Genomic DNA, 20,355 nt, shown 5'->3' on the forward strand with positions numbered 1-20,355 from the left:
GCTTTATTTCTTCTTTTCTCTTCAGCTCTCCTGAAGAGGAATTGTATAACTTATTTGACATCTCTTCTCGGGCCCCTTATGTGCCGTTGAATCAAGTTTCAAATATGGTCACAAACACGATTCCACACAGTATATTAGTGTCAATGTCCATCTTTGTCAGCTCTGTCCAACAACTTATCATTGTCTTCTTTCCTCTCATTTCCCTCTCTTTTCAAATCAACTGCTTCTTGCTTTCTTGTTTTCCATGACTTCCATGAAGGGCATCCCCAGATATTCATTGCAGGCTGAATAACCATCTTAAAGAACATAACGGGTAAAGATGGGGCCTTAGACATATACAGTTTTTTTTTTAAATAATATTTCTCTCCTTCTACTGGCGTAAACTGCAAAAAAAACTGTTATTACTTTTTTTTTGGCGAATCTTCATTACACAAAGCAACAATGTACTGCACTAATTGAAGAGATGACATCATCATTTTTCAAACACGGGTACAAAGTAACCAGAGTTTGAAAATACGCAAGGTGTCTTAAAAAAAGTTTAAGAAACCCAAAACCGTTATTTTCGTGCGGATAAGAGGGCAAAACTAAGAGTAAAATATACGTTTGATAAAAAAAAAAAGTGTATCGGTGTAAACAGGTCCTGAGAGGCAAGACCCAGGGCAACAAAAAAAAAGCAAAGGGCCGCTCTTTGTTAAGCTTGTAGCTTTGCGGTAACAATTAAACTTTCTCAGACGACTTCTTAATGATTAGATACAGATCCTCAGCTCAACAGTATGTTAAAAAAAGAATCAACCTGTAACTATAAAAGTCAGAAAGACAAAGAATCTTCCCAGTGGAAATATATCTATCTATCAACTGTATTTAATGGCGTCATTGTTCACCTCAGCTGTGTGAGGAGATGATTGGCTTGTTTTCACCGTAGCACACAGCTGCTGCAGGGCAGTTGTAAAACCTCAGCTCTCAGGGTAAACTGTGGCTCTGCAGCCCTATCTCTTTCACTCTTCCGTTTTTTTCTCCTTCTTCTTCTTCTCCCCATCTCCTCTGTCAGTGGTGGAGACTGAGTGGTTCCACATGGGAAAGCCCAGAGCTTCACACATCAGCCTAGCTGCGGGGATGAAATATGCTGTCTGTACATATCATCACATCATTAGGCCCAAAGGGATCCCTGCGATGGATTAGAAGCTGTCTACCTGCGAGGCTTAGATGAATTTATGAAGCACTTTATCATGATGAAGCATTAGTGGAACACTTTGTCTCTTTCCATTTGTGTTTATCTGTGGGAATAATGATTGTGTCTCGCTCAGTCTCTTCATCTTTATTTCCCTCTCCCCGTGTGTCATATGTGTGTGCGTTCTGACCCCTGACCCCTCCCTTTTTTTGACGCTGTTGGTTATCAGCGGAAGATAAGTGACGCTGTCTGAGCATGTCTCCGTCCAGCCGTTTGAGCCGTGCGTGGGAGGCAGCAAATGGTCCATTAAGTGTTTCTGCTGAGGCCGAGAGAAGATTTGATATAGTGGGGAAACAAAAGTCATATGCAGCAGGAAATTCAATTGTATCCCTCTAGCAAGTTTAAGCTTTCTGTTGGCTTCACAACTAAATCACATGATCACAGTTCAGATGAGGTTTAACTCTGAGTCTGTCTTGCAGCCAGTGCTCAGATTTGATGCTAGTGTTTATATGAAGGAGCTTGTATGACTCATACTTACTTCCTCAAAGAGTCTAGGAGCCACAATAGAAGGAAGCTACCTCCTCTTTCTCACAAACCCAATGTGCTACTTTAGAAGGTAAGCGTAGGAAACACCCCCCTTTGCTACAGTGTGAAGGTCCTTGACCCCAACACAGCCGCCGTTTATTCATGTAGTGAAAGTGAGAGGAAGGTGCCCCTCCACTGCTTTGGTATCAAGAGACTCCAAGTGAGAACAGAAGTTCCCTGGCAGGAAGCCTCCGTTACAACCTGGAGTTCAAAGGTTGTGTTTTGGATGATCAGCTGAGGGAAGCCAGGGGAAGGCGAAGTCACTCCCTGCCAGGTCATTGCCAGTCAGGCCTGATTCAGCTGAAGGAGATCGTGTTACGTGAGCAGGAACCTCCAAGTGGCTCTCAGGACTCGCGGCTCCGCATCTCACACACCACAGGGCATCCTCTGTTCTCTGAGGAAGCCTGGCTGTAATACAACCTCAGTGCAAAGCGCTCTCCTCTAACAATGCTAACTAAATCTCCAGTGGAGGTCAGGTTTACACTGAACTCTCAGAGTAGTCAAATTAAATTATAAAGCCAATGCATGGATTGCTGAAAAATATGGAGGCCAAAGTTGCACTACCTTAACTTCTTTTCATCATACAATGCAAATCGCAACGCGTCTTTGCAAGATCCGTTTTCAAATTTCTTGCAGCTCTTCATATGGGTGTGGTGTTTTTCTCGTTGGTTAGAATGAGTCAAGGAAGGATCCATTTAAGTGTTGAGCAGATCCAAATGACAGCCAGGGTTGGGAGGGTCACTTTGTAAATGTAATTAGATACTGAATACTGAATACTGAATACATGGCTCTGAAAGTAATCCGAATACAGTTACAGTTACGTGTCTTAAAGAAGTAACGTATTCAGATTACTTTTAGAATACTTTTGGAATACTTTCTTTTTCCATAACAGATGGGTATGTTTTGGTGAACAGGAGACACGTATTTTACTGTTTTAATGGCTTATCAAGAGCACAACTCAAACACGACATCTTGGTGTCATTCTGGACAGCTCCCTCTCATCTGCACCCCACATAAAAAACATCCCCCGGACTGCATTCTTTGTACTGTCTTAAACCTTTCCTTAGAATATTTTATTAATTGTAAGGTGTCCTTGGGTGCTTTTATTTATTATTATTATCTGAAACGATGTAATAACTTTTTTAACTTTTTCCAGTCACTTGCCCCATGCATTCAGCAGCAGCAGGCCATTCACTTTGACTTTATCCCGTTATGAAATGTCATCATTTCGACAATAAAGAAATGCTACATAAATGTTATCTTGCACATTTTATCGAAACCATCTCCGTTTCTAACTTTCAATATATTTTAAAAGAGATCTCTCTCTCTCTCATCTGTGTGCGGGGGCGGGGCCTCACAGACACGCTGCATCTCTCTCTCTCTCTCTCTCTCTCTCTCTCTCTCTCTCTCTCTCTCTCTCTCTCTCTCTCTCTCTCTCTCTCTCTCTCTCTCTCTCTCTCTCTCTCTCTCTCTCTCTCTCTCTCACAGACACGCTGCAGCGCCGTGCACACAGATCTGCCGGTAATGAATATTACATTTTGTGAGGAAACTTTTCCACCAATAATTCCAATAAGTATTCCAAAATGTATTCACTTCAGGTAACTATAATCAGATTACTCGTTTTTCAAATGTAACGCGAGCTGAATACAGTTACTTGATTTTTGTATTCTGATTACGTAACGCCGTTACATGTATTCCGTTACAACCCAACCCTGATGACAGCACAGATACACAGTTGATTTGTTTGTCTGTAAGTCTTTTGGATTACGAAAAAAACTTTTCATGAAACTTGGTGAAAACAGTTGACCATAGTCACTGGTCATGCCCAAAGATATAGGGTGTATCCACAAGACATGGGGGCAGATACAAGCCTTGTTTGAAACTCATGGAAACGGAATTGAAGGATTCTGCAGATTTCTAGTTCTACCATTTCTAGTTCTTCGGTGTGTTGCATACTGGGGCTTTGTCACTTTAATCAGTCATTTTTCTTCACAAGTTCCTCCCTTATTTATTTCGATAAGACCACTTTGTTGATATTAGGTCTACGGTAACAAAAGTTGAGTCAACTTTTGCTGCAACAACTATTTACCTTGCAATTTGCGTCAAAATGGAGGCCAGAATGTCACCTAGGTAACCTTTTACAGTATTACATTTCTGTTTCGAAGGAATTATTACCTGCTGTGCAATGTTTTTGTGTATGTTAACCCTTGTGATCTAGACTTAGAGTAGAGTACATTGTATATTCCCACCAGTACCTCTGTAGCGACATGCCCACAATTACTCAGCCCCTCATGTTATTTCAAAGCTGTGCTATTTTTGGTCTGGGCTTTCTGCTAGGGTTGGTTTTAGACAACCTGTCACATAATGAACAAATTGTTGCTCCACCTCTGCATATTTGGTGGAATAAGCAGTTTGTATAAGTTGACCTGCACTGTATTGTTAATGTAAGCACTTACATAGGCAGCATGTGTACTGGAGCACCACCCCCTCTAGCAGGTAGAAGAAAATCATTTCTTATGCATCACAGGTTCCAGACAGTTTATTTAATTAATGTCGACATTCATTCAGCCAGCAGTCAAGATGTAGATGTGGGGGGTGTTTAGCTGCCAAGACACACTGGTTTGCCTTTGAAAAGGAGCTGATGTGTCCATTACACTGTTGAATATGTCTGGCATCATACAGTCATATTTTCGTGTCCCTCTCACACCTGTCTGAGATCTCCCAGCAGCCCTGCCCTGACTATAAGTCCTGACAGGTCCTGACTGCGCTTCAATGATTACACTGGCACTACGGCTAATAAAGGTTGTCATTCTGTTTGACTAAGGCTAGCAGGGCACGGCTATTTTTTCTTTTCTTTTTATCAGGGGAATATTTTGAGCTAAGTTTTCCGCTGTTTTTTGTTTATTCATGATGTGTCCTACAAGTAACAGCTTGCCATTATTAACCTGGGCAACTGACACAAGTTTCCAACACTCCTCAAAGGGATGCCAGGCCACAGAGAGTTCATTTCTGTACATATCTAACAATAAACATATTATCATATAACATAATACTGCAATTGCGTATAGAGATCAGGAAAGTTGAAAATAATCATCTGGCAGGATTTTTTAAACACTGCAACCCGCTTTCCAGGGCTTAGTTTACAAGAGGAGATATTGTTATATACCCTTGCCTGTTTATATTATGCAACTGGTTGAATTATTGGAGCAAAATTCCACTCTGGACAAAATGTTCCCTAGCATGTCTTCCCATAATTCTGCATTGTTGTGGTTATCTAGTCACTTCATGGAAGGTGAGGCAGATACAATGGAAAGCTGAAAAATAGGCATTGGCAGAAGTGTGACACAAGATATTTTCTCAATGTTAATTGTTTTTTCTGAGCTATAGCCAAACATCTAACTGGTAGAAATATAGCATATGCACATTTATTGATGTATTCATTACCTGTTTATCTGTCAGTGAAGTTTCATCAACTGTTCTTTTCAAATGTCTTAGTTTCCAAGAAGTTAGCAGGTAAATAGTGCCCCATTAAACAGCTATAAATAGCAGCTTGGTGTTGTCTTGTGGTGTAACAGTTGGCCACATCCTGTTTCTGAGATTCACACATTGCTGACAGAACACATCGAAGAAAAACACCGGGGCCAGAGTTCTTCCTTTCTCTTTATCACTCTTTTCTTCAGAATGGAACATCGTCGGGCCTGCCAATGGAACATATTAGATGGTTAAAGGCAGCAAAATAACACCACAGTTCATATGTGGGCGACGGAGACGTCACTATTTTTTTGAAAGTGACTGAAAAGAAGAAAGGAAGCCACTGCTCTCCTTTAGAGAAAAATAAAAGGTACATTTGTGGCTTTTTGCTGCCAAACAGTTGGGTTTTCCCTTCTTAGAAATTTCCCGCAGCCGTTTTCTCACTAACAGAAAAGAACAGCGACATTCAAGTTTGATCATCTAATTGTTACATGTGCTTACACTTCCTTTATGCCCTGCGATGGCAAAGCTAAAAATAACCTCGGCGTGTAAATGCCTGTTTATCCCTGAGTGGAATCGAGTTGAAAACAGCCCGCAGTGTTGGCACAGGTGGGATCTTTCCAATGGGAGTTCCTCCTGCTTAGGGAGGGGAGTCCCAACGTGTGTGTGTGTGTGTGTGTGTGTGTGTGTGTGTGGATGTGTGTGTGTGTGTGTGTGTGTGTGTGTGTGTGTGTGGTGTGTGGTGTGTGTGTGTGTGGTGTGTGTGTGTGTGTGTGTGTGTGTGTGTGTGTGTGTGTGTGTGTGTGGTGTGTGTGTGTGTGTGTGTGTGTGTGTGTGTGTGTGTGTGTGTGTGTGTGTGTGTGGTGTGTGTGTGTGTGTGTGTGTGTGTGTGTGTGTGTGTGTGTGTGGTGTGTGTGTGTGTTGTGTGTGTGTGGGTGGGTGGGTGGGTGGGTGGGTGGGTGGGTGTGGTTTGGCAGGCCATGCTATTATAGGTGTGTGGCCTACTTTTTTATAAAGTAAAGTCTTTATTCCCAATATATATACGAAAACATTTCTCTTATTTTTGTGGTTTGCAACAATTTCTTCTTATTCAATTTCTTCCAATTGATTTATGTGATTCTACAATTTTTGCTCTCTTCTAATTTCACAAATGGTGGTTAGGTCTCTTATGAAGATAAGAAAAACCATCTTGTTTTCACAGTTCAACGCAAAAAAAAACAACATTTTAAATTTGAAGAAAAAAACACGTTTATCATATAATACATATTTTAAAGTAATCATCACAATGAAATATCATTGGGCCAATCAAGACTAGATAAACCCTTGGCATAGTATACAGTGTTTAAGAGGCATTACCTATGCTAATAATACAAATAATTGGACGCACACTCAATATTTGATTGAGTAGGATTCAACAATAAGGTTAAATGTACATTTTGTAATAGTTTGTTCTCCACTCCATTTCCAATGGATCAGTTTGTATATTATAAAAGTGTTTTTTATGTCATTCCTGTTAATGGCGCATTGTTGATTCCCATAATAGAGTTGGGTTGTTGTTTTTTCTCAGTGATGTTTTGGTCTCGATCACCAAACAGTATCTGGTGATAACACACTGCAGGCCCACTCTGGGCCTCAGAGTGGGTGGACTTCCTGTCTCGGCTCCTTACATTGGGGATGGTGGTTCAACCAGACTTTCTCTCTCATTCTCTCTGTCTACATCAGCCCACTTTATCGCAGTAAGCTCTGGGACTGAGGAGCTTCTTGTTTGCGTTGAGCTTCAGGGCTCGGGGTCCTCGCCATCTTCACAGTCACTTCCTTCTGTTTTGCCAAAGAACACAGAGCAGATAAAGGCAGGGGACTTCTGTGTCTGCCCGACTGTGGGAAAGGCGCGGGCACAGGAACTAGTGCAGGAAGGACAGGACGATGACTTCAAAACAGAGATATGTGCACAGGGCCGATACCAGTTTTAAAGGCTGGTAATGACAGTGATATGTTTGGATTGCAGCTACTGACATCCACTATTTTTCTACAATCACATCGAACCAAGTTTGGTAAATTGTCAGTTGCCCTTATTTTTCAGGCTACAGTTCAGTCAATGTTTTCTTCATCAAGTAAGAAAAATGCCCATATGTTGTAAAGGCTCAATTCTAAAACTAACATAACACTACTCACCTAGTAGGGTTAGGGTTTTTAGAAGTTAAGCTACCCAGCAGTATACAATGTAATTACAATAAACCCCACCTTTTAACAGATGCAACATCGAAGTGATAAGAACATGATTGTCCTATACAATAATCTAATATGTATGATTCTGAAATGAGTCAACTGCATAATGGGTACTTTTAGTTTTGGTACTTTTGGTTTACTGATACTGATACTGAACATATCTAAGTACTTCTTCCACCTCTGGGGTCATCGCAGAACTTTAAGGTTAGGGTTAGGGTTGTGCAACATGTACTGTCTTTCTTCAATACAATGCCACGTTCATCCAGTTTTCCTATGTCTTAACTTGTTAATGCTATTTATTTAGTAAATAAAGCTGTTGTAAAAGGAAGAAAAAACGTTTATTGTCGCACATAGTGTATGTGCAATGGGACTTCTTAGATCCGCGGTTGTCTTTTCTTAAGTTCTTAAGAATTCTCCTTCACATCTTTCCATGACCTCATGACGTTTTCCATCGAAGTCAAGGGGAAAGTGGTCGGTAACAGACATAGGACGTCATTTTTCGATTATTCAACCGCAACCTCTGGAGTTCCGAGCCCACATTTCCTGGTTGGAAATACGGCCTTGGCAGGGAATATAAACTGACAAGCTTTTATCACAAGTCTCTGTACCTTCCAGCTCACATCTCTTCATTCCATTTAATAATAGTATTTGAATAGCCTCCATTGACATGTATTGTGACTAGTTAATAATGATTCCAAATGTCTCTTTTCTCTCTACAGTTAACGAGATCATCAGGAACGACCTCTCCAGCATTTCCGTGCACCCACATGCATAGATTCCAAGAACTCATCTGCAGCAGCAGAAACACAAAAACAGCAGCATCAACAAAAAGAGGACCAAAAACAACCTAGAGATCCAGATGATGAAGAATAAAGTTATGACGAGGACCTCCCAACTGACCATCATCGCCTTCAGCTCCTCCTAACTCAAAGACTTGCTGCATATTCACATTGACAATCACTGGCAAGCTCCATTTGAATAAACAAATAAATGTTATATTTACAAAAAGGGAAGTGATATCAGGGGCAAAGTATCCGACTGCACTTGCCTTAATACACAGCAGTTGTTATTTAGTGGACCAAACAGCTCAATGAAACTGAATTACTTCTATCGTTGACAAAATGACAATCCTTAATTTGTGTGTGAACTGTATGCTAATGCGTGGACAAAGCTAATGGGACAAATAAGTGTCACGCTACATCACTTTGGCTCATTTGTCTGTGCAGTCAATCTGTTACAACCGAATTGGTGCCTTACTGCAGGAATATTGACAGCAAATATTAGCAACAGTCACACAAATGCAAATGGTTCATTGTGACCCAATTGGACATTTTTATATGACCGTTTTATATCATTTCAATGATTTGTTTACAGGGAAACAGAATAAAAAAAGGCTGGAAAATATGTAGGGAGTATGTGAATAGATTAGTCTTTTTTTCTCGCTTCCTCATTTATTATCTCATTGTTCATTTATACTGAATGTTATTGTATGATATTCTTTTGTATAAACATGTATTTGAAAAAACGTATGCCTTATGCTTATATCATGCTGTTAAGCTTTTTTCTTTTGTTCCATTTGTTTCCATATCATTTGTACCATTTCTACTACCCTGCATTATGCTTTTCACCTTAGTGCCTATTTGTATTTGTTTTTATCATCCTGCCCCAGTCTTCCGCTCCTCCCATATGACATGACGATGCACAGACAATCAGAGAAATATATAGTACATATCCTATGACAACAGTTCCTGGTTGCAGGGGCTTATGAAGGCAGGTTTAATCCTCCCCTAGCTATAAGATAGTTGAACAATGGTATGCTTACCTGCTGAATTTCAATGAGAATACTCCTGGACAATATATTTTTAACATCTTGCACTGCAGGTTTCGCATGTAAATAGGCAGAATAATGTAAGTCTTCAGCAGGCTCAGTTTAACTCGTGGGTGATTCCACTGAGAAGATGGCAGGACTGTTACTTACAGCTGGCAATAATTGATGTGAGTAAACCAAAGGATTTTAACTTTGGTGAAATTATTGTCCAAGTTTTCCTTTTTTTCCGTCAAAGCATTGAGTGGTTCCCATGTACAAAAAGACATTATGCACTTTACCATAGAAACTGGCTTCCAGACCAAACATAGTTTCCACTGTCGCTTCACAAACGTACCTTCGTTGACTCTTTTTCCACACAGCTGCAGTCTTTTTCCATGTTATCGGTCTTTCTGAGCATGCACATCGTACCTAAAGTCGAGGATCATTTAGCTGACAGTAGCTTACAATATAGCTTCCTAATACATTTTTGGACATATAGTATATAGCATGACTAAACTGTATAAATAAGGTTTCTATTTTGTGCCTTACTCTTTTTCTTGGTTACAAGATTGTTGCAACTCTATAATGCTTTTCTGTGTAGGCACAAGGTGAAACATATTTCTCTTTAATATGAAATATTTATGAAAAATGAAATGTGTTTAAAGTGCATTTAATATGTTCTAAACAATGAATTAATAAATGGCATATTTGTGACCATACATAACCTAAGTTGTCAGTTATTGTTGTATTTTGTTTTATCACTACTGATTTATTGAGCCTTTTCATAATGCTTTTGGAAAAATACATTAACCATTAAATGGTTTCTGGATCCTGGGGGTACATTTATTTGACAGGCTGTGTCCATGTGTAAAATGGGTGTAATAACAATGTTATTACAGTGAAATATGGGGTTAGTATTGGTGTTATATGGGTTGAATATGAGTCTAATAACAGTGGAATATAGCTTTAATTAACAGTGTAACATGGGTATAATACGGGTGTAATACGGATGTAATAATTGTGTAACATGGGTGCAATTAGGGTGTAATACCAGTGTAATATGTGTGTTAATAACAGTGTAACATGGGTATAATAAGGGAGTCATTTTGTTTTAATACGGGTGTAATATTGGTGATAAGGAGGAATAGGGGAGTATTAATTTGTAATATATGTGTAATGTAGAAAATAACAATCAATTCATTTTCCAAAATATTAAATGCCCATTTAAGGGTTAGAAGAAAAAAAATGTGCATATTGAAATTACTAGAATAGACTTGAATCGATTTATTTTAGAAAATACAATTTCGCTAAAAAAAATAGTCTTACATTTGGTATAGATTCTGTCTTTTTTTCTCCTTTTTCCCCTCTAAAAGCATTCTTTGACTATTACATGTATGGCCCATATGGCTATGCTTTAGATTTAGGCTTTGTCTTTGACTTGTCTGTGTGATATCCGTGTGTTATACGGCCTGACCTTATTAAACCTTTGACTGTTCCAACCTGCACCTATCCCTCATAAAACCTGAAATGGAGACAGTTGGACATTGACAAGAGGAGGGAAAAATACAGTTTTGTTAACCCGCTAGTTCACCACACTGTTATTGGAATGAATATTTACTTTGATTTATTACAATTTAAATTGCCACAAAATAGTGCTAGGTGTACATTCTTCCTACGCCATTGCCAGCAAGATGGCACTTAATCTATCAAAAGATGGTATTTGGTCTTCCCCTTATGTTTGAAATAAAAACAACCCTACACTTAGTTGGATAAGAAGCAACAAGCTGCTGATATGCCAAGTACAAGCAGGGGCCTGTGTGTTTTCCGGGGAGTATTGTTAGTGGTGGGTAGTTAAGAGTAAAACAGCACCTCGCCATGGGAGCTTTGCCACGCTCCTGTGTACCACCTGCCAGTCCTCCAGACTTTTTCCACCCAGCAAAGTTATGAAGCGCCCATCCCCATAGTGACAGAAGGCAGGCCTAGGCGGCGCTCCCCTGTACGGCCCTGGTAAGCCCAAAATAGCCCCACTATTTACAGATGCAGTCACGCCCCTTTTTCCTGGCACCCTGTCCTTTTTACCTTACTCTTCATCTGATGCCGGCATACCCTTTGACCCAGCTGAGAGATGACTCCGGGCCGTAGTTTCCACGAAGCAGCAGTCAAGCAGGGAGGCTAACTAAATCAGTAGAATATCCATGATCTGAAAACAAATGGAGCTTCAAAATCTATTGACCTAAACTGTTGAAAGGTCTTTATCTGATGACCATGATGATGACATGTTCTTGTGAATATACTTTGTGGAGTTCAAGCTTTTTGCATCATTGCATTATATTTTGTACCGGTTCAAACACTGAACTGCTTTCTTTAACAATGAATGCTACCAAGGTGTATCTGCTTAACTTTAGAGAATATAAACTAACATTTTACAGTTTTTAATTTAAACAGAATGAGCTGCATTTATTTCATTGGTATTTGCAATTGCTCCAAGGGTTAGACCAGAAGATCAATACAACCCTCATAGCTGTATGTTAGATATGACAGGATATGATGCTTTGACCAGAAAATAACTAGCTCCAGAAGAAACATGGAGCTTAGTTTTTTTCAAAAGGTAACCAAATCTGCCTTCCAGCACCTGGACCAGTTGTATGAATTTGATTTGGTTTTGTTTCTACTTACTACAGTATACTGTATATCTGCTTTGTTGCTAACCCTTACGGTACGTCTACACAGCAGCGTTAAAAAAATCTTGGAGGTGGGCGTATCTGAGGCTTGGGAATTTTTTGCGAACAACCAATCACATGAATCTCCCGCCCGCGACATACGAAGCAAAAAAGCCCGAAGTAAACTGGATATAAACTCCCCAAAACAGGCGAAAACATACCACTGTCTCTGCCACCTCCCTCCATGCCTGGCTCCTCCGGTTTATATCCCGGTAGGTCTGGTCATAAAGCACCGGGTGATTGATTCGCTACCGCTAATTTCTCCTCCATTTTTTGGAATATGAGGAAATGACCTGCGGTATGTCTCTCCCAGCATACACGCCGTTTGATTGGCTAGAGCTTGAACTGCCAGATTTGCGTACACGGGATTTGATTGGCTGCCGCTTCCACCTCAGCTTCAAAAGTTGAACATTGTTCAACTTTGAATCCTCAAAATCCTGAAAATCTCCGCTCGCCTGCCCACAATGCATTTCGGCGAAAAGTGAGGGAAAGTGACGTCACCCCATTCAAAGTGAATGGGCAGAAGCGTTTCAAGATTTTTTTAACGCTGCTGTGTAGACGTACCGTTACCCTAAGCAGAAACTTAACTACGTGAAAAAAGCACTGCTAACAGCAGATAGCTTAATAGCTGCTAAGTTGTATCACATTTTAACTAAACTACTACTTAGTACGATTCTGGAAAAAATCATGTTTTGGATTAAAATAACTATGTTTATTACTCAAAGTAAGTTTGAACTTAAGGTTTCAACATAAAGGAATCAGCAGCTGACTTTAGGTGCCCATGCAAACTTTCTTGCTGTGAAATCTTTGTCACCAGACTTCTGGGGCACTTGCTCCAAGCACTTGCTCCAAGCATATCATATTGCTGTGGTGTGAAAAGACTTGCGGAAATCAAATATGTGTTGTGATAACAGGCACAATTATATACGAAGTTAGCTTTTTGTGTTTGTTTCTTTATGGTTGAATACATGTATCATGAGTTGCTTTGGATAAAAGCGACAGTTAATAATAGTAATATTGTCAAAAAGGAGCTGTGACTGAACTCAGGTGGAGATGCCAATGATTGCAAGATCAAATGATCTGACTCACAAGCTGACTTGCTGCCAGACACACTGAATAAATAACTGATCGATGCAGCCATTGCCAATCAATGGCTAAAGCAACCCCTGCAGTGGGGACAACAGCACAGAGAATGCAAAAATAATTCCCTGATCATAATGATTCCAGCGCGTGCCATTTGCTCCCCAGGGTCTGCATGCTCACAGCACCTGGCAGAGGGCACGACTTAGAAGTTTCATTGTACGGATTTATAGCGTCTTTATGGCCCTGCTTCCTCCTCCATCGTATTCCCAGCGAGCCCTTGATTTCAGCTTTTATAAAGTGAGTGCATAGGCACAGTGCTGCAGCTCCTGCCCTCGTCTCTCGCTGGCCATCTGCAAGCTGTAAATCCTCAATATGCCTCTGTTATGAAGGGCATGTTGAGAGAACCATGGGGGTGGCTTCAAGAGATGCTTTAAGAGATAATTGCTTGGCCATACTAAGGAGTCTTTGATAGTTTTGTCCCATGAGCCAGTTCTACATTTGATCTTTTTTGGTCCCTTGAGTTTTTCTGCTCTCCAGAGACATGTGTCAGATGACTATAAACAGACCGTTATCAATTACCTTCAGCATGATAAAGAAGGAAGACGAGAACCATGTGTGAGGATTCGAGCATGTGTTTACATGTGTTTTTTTTATCTGTTTAGGGCGGCGTTTTTGGGGCTCCACAGGTGTACTTAGACCCATTTCATGGGAGCATTTCACATGTGACAGCACCAGCAGATGACCCATGGTCACATCGTTGCACACGCATAGACAAATCACCTTTTTAAAAGACACTTTAAGGGGACGCTCCGAAAAGCAACCAGATGGGGCCTGGAAAATCTTGTGCCGTCTTTTATTCTCCATCTGCAATCATTCAAGCTTCATTCGCCCTCTCTTTTGTGATGCGTGAAATGTTATGCAAGGATTTATACAAATTTAGCGGCGGGACAGATGTTTGAGCTTAAGCTTAAATGTGCAAAAGTGAGAATTATCTTTAAGAGTCTCTTTATGGGATCGCGACACGTGACTTCTCTATTCTCCAAATCAAACCTGATGCATTCAATATCCCTTTCTAGTTCACTCTGAGAGAGCTCTATTTCTTCATCAAAAAAACACTCCAAGGCATCCCAAGCCATCATTCTTCTGTTATTGTTTGCTGTAAATGTTTCTGTACATACACAGAATGTTTATGTTGAAGTACATTGTGGCGCACATTAGGGATGCTCTAATGGGCTACAGTAAAAGCCCTTGCTAGTCAAGAGTTCAGGCAGGTGCAGACTCTTACAGTAGATAAAGGAGCCTGGCACTGGAGATGAGTTCACGACAATCACTGTGAGGCTTTTAGACGCCTTCTCCAAGCTCAATCTTCATTTCCCCTGACACTGATTTTGCAATAAGGATCCGGAGAAAAGGGGAATGTCCATCTATTCATTTTAATGATCCTTCATTATTGACTGCTGGCAGGGAGGGGGCGGGCAAAGGTAATGATTCTTTGTCTTTGCTAGCCAATCACTCCTCTTAAAAGAATAAGACTCTAAATAAGGCCACTAATGGATGCCCAGTATGACCTAAAGCTGACCCCACATGCAACCTATGCGAACCGACTTCCCGACATCAAGGATTGAAAGTCTTGCTTTAGTTATTTCACTCTTTTTAGTGGATTGGTTATGATTTTACCTAACAGAAGGAGAAGTTGCAATCATGATAAAACCACAGATTTCATGTGTTTTATAAATATTGATTTAGCATAGTATGTCACTGAAGCTATTGCCTTTTTTGTTGGGAAGGCTTTTCAACTCAAATAATTCAAGCAATATTTTGACATTTTTGGGAAATGAGCTCATTTGCTTTCTTGCCAAGACTTAGTTCAGAAGATCGATACCACTCTTATTTATGTAAGGCAAATGTGAGGCTACAGCTAGCCAGTTAGCTTAATTTAGCAAAAACACTGGAAAAAGTGGGGACAGCTAGCCTGGCTCTGTCCAAAGGTAACATAATCTGCCAGCACCACAAAAGCCCACTAATTAAACATATGATATCTTGTTTGTTTAATGTGTCCAAAAACTTGAGGCTGAAAATGAGAAGTACTGGTTTTATGTGGGGGGTTTGCGTGCCAAACTATTTCTTCGATGGGCAAGTATTTTCCTTAAGTCTCTACTGACAAGTACCTAAGAAACTACTGTTGCGTTTTTGTTGCTAAGACATTGATAAAGGAACCTCTTTTACGAGGGGCATGTTGAAAAAAACATTCTTTGAAAGATACAGTATAAAATATGCCTATATAGCCTACACACAAACACACTATAATTCATTATATCTCTTAGAAAAGTTGCAGGAAGTCAATGCGCCTAGGCCTATGTCTCAGAAAACCAGATGTGTGATTGTTAAAGAGTACTGCACCAGCCCAGAGAGAGCTATGTAACACTTTGGGTGGATAACAATGGGAATTTAAACAACAATACATAGTGAGGATTACATGTAGGACATAGTTTGGGTAACACATTTTTAGTTTGGATAAATTGCTTTGTTTCTGCATAGTATTTTTATCCATTCATACGGACCATACCAAGCCTCCAGAAAGTGTGCCGGATGTTGAAACAATATTTCATAGTGGCCAAATGGTGTTAATACAATTCTTGTGTTTGTTTTTAGTTGTTTTACTAATTAAACTATCCAGGAAGGACAGTTGAATTGCCCTTTTCTAATTCATTAGATCCTAAAAGTTGTACAATGCACAATGAGACAAATCCAGAGTTATGTTCTCTCTCCTTATCCGGGAGACCGACCGTGTCGGTGTTGATTTGAGGCAGTGCTTAGCAAAAACGAACGTGTGGATGCTCTATGTGCCCAAGTCCCAGGGTGATACGATTAAATAAATAGTCAAGAACATCACCAACTTGTTTGTAGCAATGAATATTAACACCCAGAGTGGTATTCTTTTCCCACTAAACTGTTTTTCAAATGCAGATATAATAATATCCACACCAGCAGCAGTATTTGTAACACATTGATTTGGATTCCTTCAGCCTAAGACATTGAGGCCCTATCCACACGGAGACGAAACGGAGACGAAAACGAACCGAAGTCGTTTTCAAATAAGTCTTCCATCGGCTCAAGAAACGTGTCCGTCCACACGAAAACGCTTGAAAACGCTGGAGACGCTGTAGTACATATGCCGGGCCTGTAAGTGGCCGCCACAAAATACACCAAAAGCAGCGAAGAAGACCGATGACGATTATTATTATTATTATTATTATTATTATTATTATTATTATTATTATTATTATTATTATTATTATTATTATTATATTATATTATAATTGTTGCTGATGGTTGTGGTAGAGGAGCTGTAGATTTTGCACTCAAATCTGTATAATGGCGCATTTCCACCATGGCGCGGAACGCGGTTTAAGCGTGCCGTGTCGTGCCGGGCCCGTTTTTGGTTGCGTTTCCACTATGCCTAGTTCCGGCCCGGGGGTACTTTTTCACCTTTTTACTGGCCCGACAAAATCGTGGTTCTATCGGGGCCAACAAACAGGGCTGAGTTGGGCTGAGTTTGCTAAACTAGAGAGAGAATCGCTGGCAAGGGGGCTACAACTACAACAAGATGAACATATTTGACCGTGATTTAATTGTAATACACGTTTCAAAATGATGCCGAAGTAACAACATACTGATACCGGTTAGTAAAAACCATGAATTAATGCTTTGACAAGTCTGCAGACAGACGGCAGGCGAAAAACCTTTTAAAATGCGCGTTGTCTAAATGGAGATCGGCTAAGCTAACGCAATATATGCTCCGACCGTCCACACTCACAACAACGGCCTATACAGACATAAATAAACCAGCGACTGTATTCGCCATGACACAGACAGTCTGTGGTTTGTACTTGTTTAACTTTTGTCTAGTTTCTGAACAGATATGAGGAGCTGTGAGCTTGAGTGCTAACAGCTAACGGCTGATGTTGTTTTTCTGGGGTGCTCATTGAAGATGACGTCACGGCTCCGCCTACACTGACTGCGTTACTATAGATACTAACCCAGTTCCTAAACTGTAATGGAAGCGCAGGAAATTATCGTATAGGTCGTACACACGGAGCCGCAAGCATTTCGTCCCCAGACCTACCCACTTTGGGAGCCGTTATCAAAGTGTATCAGATTCGGGCTCCGTATCCGCGGCTCCGTTTCGGCCTCGTGTGGACGAACCGTCTATACGATAGAGAACGTTAGCGGATACAACTGATATCGTCTCCGTGTGGACGGGGCCTGAAGCAATTCAAGAAAGTGATCTTTCATCTTAGAACACCAAAAAACATTGATGTATTTCCTCCTATAACTCTAACTAGTCTGGAATTATAGGTGTTTTCGATTGAAGATTATATTGTGTATGCATAGCACAAGTAGCACAGATTACAATTGTACATTATACTTTTTATTTTAGTATGTATATGTCTGCATCTCAGCCAGTGTTTGCTGTCATCAGTCTGTCAAGGTAATGAACCCTACTTTACTGCAGCCTCCAACAGCTCTTTAAGGCCTACTTCACACCACTGGAGGAATACACTCAGGTATTAGTTCTTCTGCCTGGGTGCTCTGCTGGATGATGGGTGGGCGGGGATGTTATTAGGAGCATTCATCTACAAGGCTCCCCAAGCCATACTATACTGAAACTGACCACAAGACAACCCTATCATCCTCAAAGATTACCTGTCTCCTGCACTGTATATGAATGTTTTATCATAAAAGCTTTTCTTTTTTGCTAAGTGCCTCCTTGAGTGTTTGCTTTTAACTTTTGATTACTTTATGTCTTGTTGTGAAGACGAAAAAAAAGAAAAAGTCCCGGCCCATTTGAATATAATGGACTTAACGGGAAAGGTAGTCTCAGTTGCTTCATCGAAACGAAATATCACAGCGGTGTAATCCAACACAGTGGGTGTGAAAAAGCTCTCACAAAGTGGTAATTTCAGTGCCTTGAAGTTTTTTATCCTGACATTGTCAAAGTGCGCTGAGCAGATGGAGCGAGTCAAGGGAGAAAACAGACATGACACAATCATATAAATAAAACAGTATGGCCGGCTTTGTATGGGAGCCATATGTTTCCGTCTGTGAGGAAATATAGGATGTCATGCATTACAGTGTAAAAAGACTCATTTACAACCATTAAAAGCAGCTTCAATTCACCATATCTGCCTTTGTTGTGGTGGATCACATCTCATTTGGCTCTTTTTATATATGATATCTTTTATAAGGTCTTGAGTCATTTAGAAGAAAAAAATGTTTTGTCATACGGTCTAGACGTTAAGGTTTCCAGCACTCAACCCCCCCCCCTTCAAGGTTTTACCAGACGTCGCGTTGTGAGAGGGGAATGGTCGATTGCATAACGGAAGGCGAGACGTGATCATTCCTGGCCTTCTCACACAATATTCAATCATTCTCCGCATACTCCAATCCCATGACGGCCCATTAAAAAGCAGCGCGGGCTAGGATTTCCCCTCATGTGTTTTAAATTGAAATTACGGTCACAAAGTCTGCCATATGCGTGAATCGAGGAAGACAAGAAGCTTGGGGAAAGGGAGATATCGAAATAGTTGGACTGAAGGAGAGAAATAGAGAGGCAAGCAGAAAGATAAGAAGGAATCCCATTTTCTCACACGTTTCCTGTTGTGTCATCCTGCCACCCACATTTGTATTAGGCAGAATGTCCAAGTGTCTTTATCTCAGTGCATTTGTACAATTTCACAAAACTTAAATGGACTTTTATATGACATTTATGAGAAACAAAAAACAAATCTTAAAAGACTCCTCATATTTGAGCTAAATTATAATTCTAAGCAAGTCTGCTGCGTTTAAGCTTAGCACACCATAAGTCATAGAAGCCACAGGAAGAGATAAGGAAAATAGGTGAAGTGTGAGACATCAGGACATGATGATGACCCCAGATGTTCTCTGAGGAACCACTGGGATCTGAATCAGACTCTGACTGGCCATGAGTTCCTCATTCCTATTTCTCCCTGTGGAGAGGAGGAAGCATAAACACGCACGCACACACACACACACACACACACGCATGCACACACGCACACACACGCACACATATTGATGCACCTACATGGATAAGACACTGTCTCTGTGATTTAGTGTGAGGAGGATATGATGCAGACATGACTCTGTTGACCTGGGCAAACTCCCCAGAGACATGCAGAACTCCTCCATCTAAAATGAGGTTGAGCAATTATCCAATATCAAGGTGAAGATCCAGGTCCAGAGGTTTATGTTTATGTTCAGTATTACTTTATATTTAGGATATAAAGCTTTGTATATTTTTAAACAACATCCAAATCACATTTTTATTGAACCCATATATTTTCTTATGAGTTGTTTAACAAATGCGACTTGATCCAACACATTTGGATTCTTCTGAAACGTCCTAAAGATCAAACGTCTTCTTCTACTACCACTAGAATATTGAAGCTCGACTGCAGCTGAGATGTGCACTCAGCCTCAGTTACCCATGAAGATGTTCTAATCATACAGTGACATCTAGTGGTAGTGTCAAAGTTGTGCAGGATCCCCACCTTACTACAAATCATATAAAGACTCCATTTATAGCTTCAAATATAAACCTCCTTATTTTACTATGTTATGCGAAACAGTATTTATAGGTGGTAAATAGATATAACCACACACAAATATTTCTTAATTGTTATGTATTATAAGTATAGTCATCTTTTCTCTCAATGGCAAACCAAAGAGAAAATATTTGTATATTTAAACTTGAATATAATATAAGTGTCTTCTCATGAATAAGAGACACCCACTGTTGTCAATTCAATGTTGAGTTCAAATAAGATGATTTGACTTAACATTTCCTATAAAAATGCATGTTTATATAGGTGTATACAAATGTGAAGTGTTGGTGTGTACATTCATTTGAGAATAGATAGACAATTATTTCGGAACATATTACCCTAAATATATATATATATATATATATATAGATAGATAGATATTTAATTTTACAGTTTTAATCCCTAAGTATACCAGTCCAAAAATGATTAATAGATATTATTTATCAACTCGGAGATTAAGTCAAACCCTTTGCCATCATAAATCTATTGGAACATATTGCAATGTTTTTCTTGAGTTTCCTGATCTGTTGTGTTAAGCAACATTTTAATTAGTATATATTGAGACTCAATCTAAGTATGGGAAAATACTTGAATGGTTCTGTGTAGAAAAGGGGGAAAGAGGAATGGGTTACACTTTGTTCATTCTATTGAAGTGTCTTTATTCTT

The 20,355-nt window shown here is 40.0% G+C and overlaps 1 protein-coding gene across 4 annotated transcripts in view; it reads left to right on the forward strand.

The window, feature by feature from the left end:
* LOC117480752 (nuclear factor of activated T-cells, cytoplasmic 1-like) overlaps window positions 1–9,981 on the forward strand; it is a 67,025-nt gene extending 57,044 nt beyond the window's left edge. For all 4 annotated transcript variants that reach the window (XM_034128204.1, XM_034128207.1, XM_034128205.1 and 1 more), the window contains one exon: window positions 8,170–9,981. In XM_034128204.1, the coding sequence (XP_033984095.1) occupies window positions 8,170–8,225 (56 nt within the window). In that variant the 3' untranslated portion in view covers window positions 8,226–9,981. The remainder of the gene's footprint in view (window positions 1–8,169) is intronic.
* Window positions 9,982–20,355: the final 10,374 nt, after the last annotated feature.

Source organism: Trematomus bernacchii, unplaced genomic scaffold (assembly GCF_902827165.1).
Source record: "Trematomus bernacchii unplaced genomic scaffold, fTreBer1.1, whole genome shotgun sequence".
NCBI lineage: Eukaryota > Metazoa > Chordata > Actinopteri > Perciformes > Nototheniidae > Trematomus > Trematomus bernacchii.